The sequence below is a fragment of the Eimeria mitis genome, genomic scaffold (assembly GCF_000499745.2).
Source record: "Eimeria mitis Houghton genomic scaffold, Emh_scaff951, whole genome shotgun sequence".
Lineage (NCBI taxonomy): Eukaryota > Apicomplexa > Conoidasida > Eucoccidiorida > Eimeriidae > Eimeria > Eimeria mitis.
This window is the reverse complement of record NW_013577026.1, coordinates 13,000-14,719: the sequence shown is the minus strand read 5'-3', so window position 1 is coordinate 14,719 and position 1,720 is coordinate 13,000. Positions and strand designations below refer to the sequence as shown.

The 1,720-nt window shown below is 59.6% G+C and overlaps 1 protein-coding gene across 1 annotated transcript in view; it reads left to right on the top strand.

Annotated features, from left to right (window-relative positions):
- Positions 1 to 56: 56 nt before the first annotated feature.
- EMH_0025990 (uncharacterized protein) overlaps positions 57 to 1,720 on the top strand; it is a gene marked incomplete at both ends in the record, with an annotated part of 8,060 nt that continues 6,396 nt past the window's right edge. The window contains 2 exons of the mRNA XM_013502553.1: positions 57 to 88; positions 163 to 1,720. Of these exons, the coding sequence (XP_013358007.1) occupies positions 57 to 88; positions 163 to 1,720 (1,590 nt within the window). The remainder of the gene's footprint in view (positions 89 to 162) is intronic.

Below are 1,720 nucleotides of genomic sequence, written 5' to 3'. Positions count from 1 at the left end.
CAGCAGCAGCAGCAGCAGCAGCAGCAGCAGCAGCAGCAGCAGTAGTAAACAATCGGATGTCAATGCTAAGGCTGCTCCTCATGCTGCTGTGCATCCTGCTGCTCCTGCTGCTGCTGCTGCTGCTGCTGGGCTTGCTGCAGAAGGAGTAACGGAAACACGCAGGCAGCTGCACTCGCCACAGACAAAGTACCAGCAACAGCAGCAGCAGCAGCAGCCGCAGCAGCAGCAGCAGCAACAGCAGCAGCAAAGGGAGAAGGGTGAGGCTGAGGAGTTTACGGCGTGGAAGAGTTCGGCTCTGCAGCTGCTGGGGGAGTTGCGAGCAGCAGAAGCAGCAGCAGCAACAGCAGCAGCAGCAGCAGCAGCAGGAGATGACGATGAGCTGCTGCAGCTGTTTACTGTTCCCGTCGGCCCAAAGACCTTAAGCGAGCTGCGGAGGAGTGCCCTGGCACATCTGTTATCCTCAGCAGCAGGTGCAACAGCAGCAACAGCAGCAACAGCAGCAGCAGCAGCAGCAGGAGCAGCAGGAGCATCGCCTGCTGACTTTCAGATAAAGGCATTGATGCATTCGCCGCGATCGAGAGGGAGGAGCCGTCCCCTCTATCCTCTGCATGCATTTGGTTCGTTTTGTCTCCATGAAGATGCAGCAGCAGCAACACCAGCAGCAGCAGCAGCAGCAGCAGCAGCAGCAGATGCTGTTGCTATCTCTTGGGCTGTTGACTTCTGTCGCCACCCTCAGGCTTCTGCTGCTGCCAGCAGCAGCAGAATACACAAACATAAAAAGCGCTGCGGCCTTCTATGCAAGAACGCCTGGAAGAGAGCGCGGCAATACAACTTCTACAGCAGCAGCAGCAGCAGCAGCAGCAGCAACAGCAGCAGCAGCAGCAGCAGCAGCAGCGGCGATGGGATTGTTAAGGGCCTGTCCATTTTCCCCTTTAATGCTGGAGCAGAGCAGCAAATGCTGCTGCACCAACACCCAGAGCAGCAGCATCTGCTGCTGCTGCAGCAGCAGCAGCAGCAGCACCGACCGCTTCTGCAACAGAGCCCGCTGCTGCAGCAGCAACTGCCGCTGCAGCAGCAGGCGATGCTGCTGCCAGCACCGATGGGGCAGCATCAACCGCTGCTGCAGCAACACCCCGAGCAGCAGCTAATGTTGCAGCAGCAACACCACAACCACCACCACCAACACCACCATCATCTAGAGCTGCAGCAGCAGCAAGAACAGCAGCAGCAGCAAGAACGGCAGCAGCAGCTAGAACAGCAGCAGCAGCAAGAAGAAGAGATGCAGGGATATGCGCTGCAGCAGCGGAGACGCAGAGACAATGCGCTGCTCCACCCAATGCAGCAGCAGCAGCAGCAGCAGCAGCGGCAGCAGCAGCAGCAGCGGGAACACCCGCAGCAACTGCTGCAGCAGCAGCCCACTGAAAGGCAGCAGACCTCCCTACATCTGCCAGGGGATCGCAGACCCCAGACTGAGGGCACAGCAGCGCAGCAGCAGATGCTGCAGCAGCAGCAACAGCAGCAGCAGCAGCAGCAGCAGCAACCACAAGGACCGCAGCTACTAGATCCGCGCCATGCGACCCGAGAAGAGCAGATGCTGCAACAGCTGCATGCAAATGAGCTGCAGCTGCAGTGGCAGCAACAGCGGCAGCAGCAGCAGCAGCAGCAGCAGCATCCTGGGGAGGAAGCCACAGAGGGGGTAGGCAGCACTGGTACGGCCCAG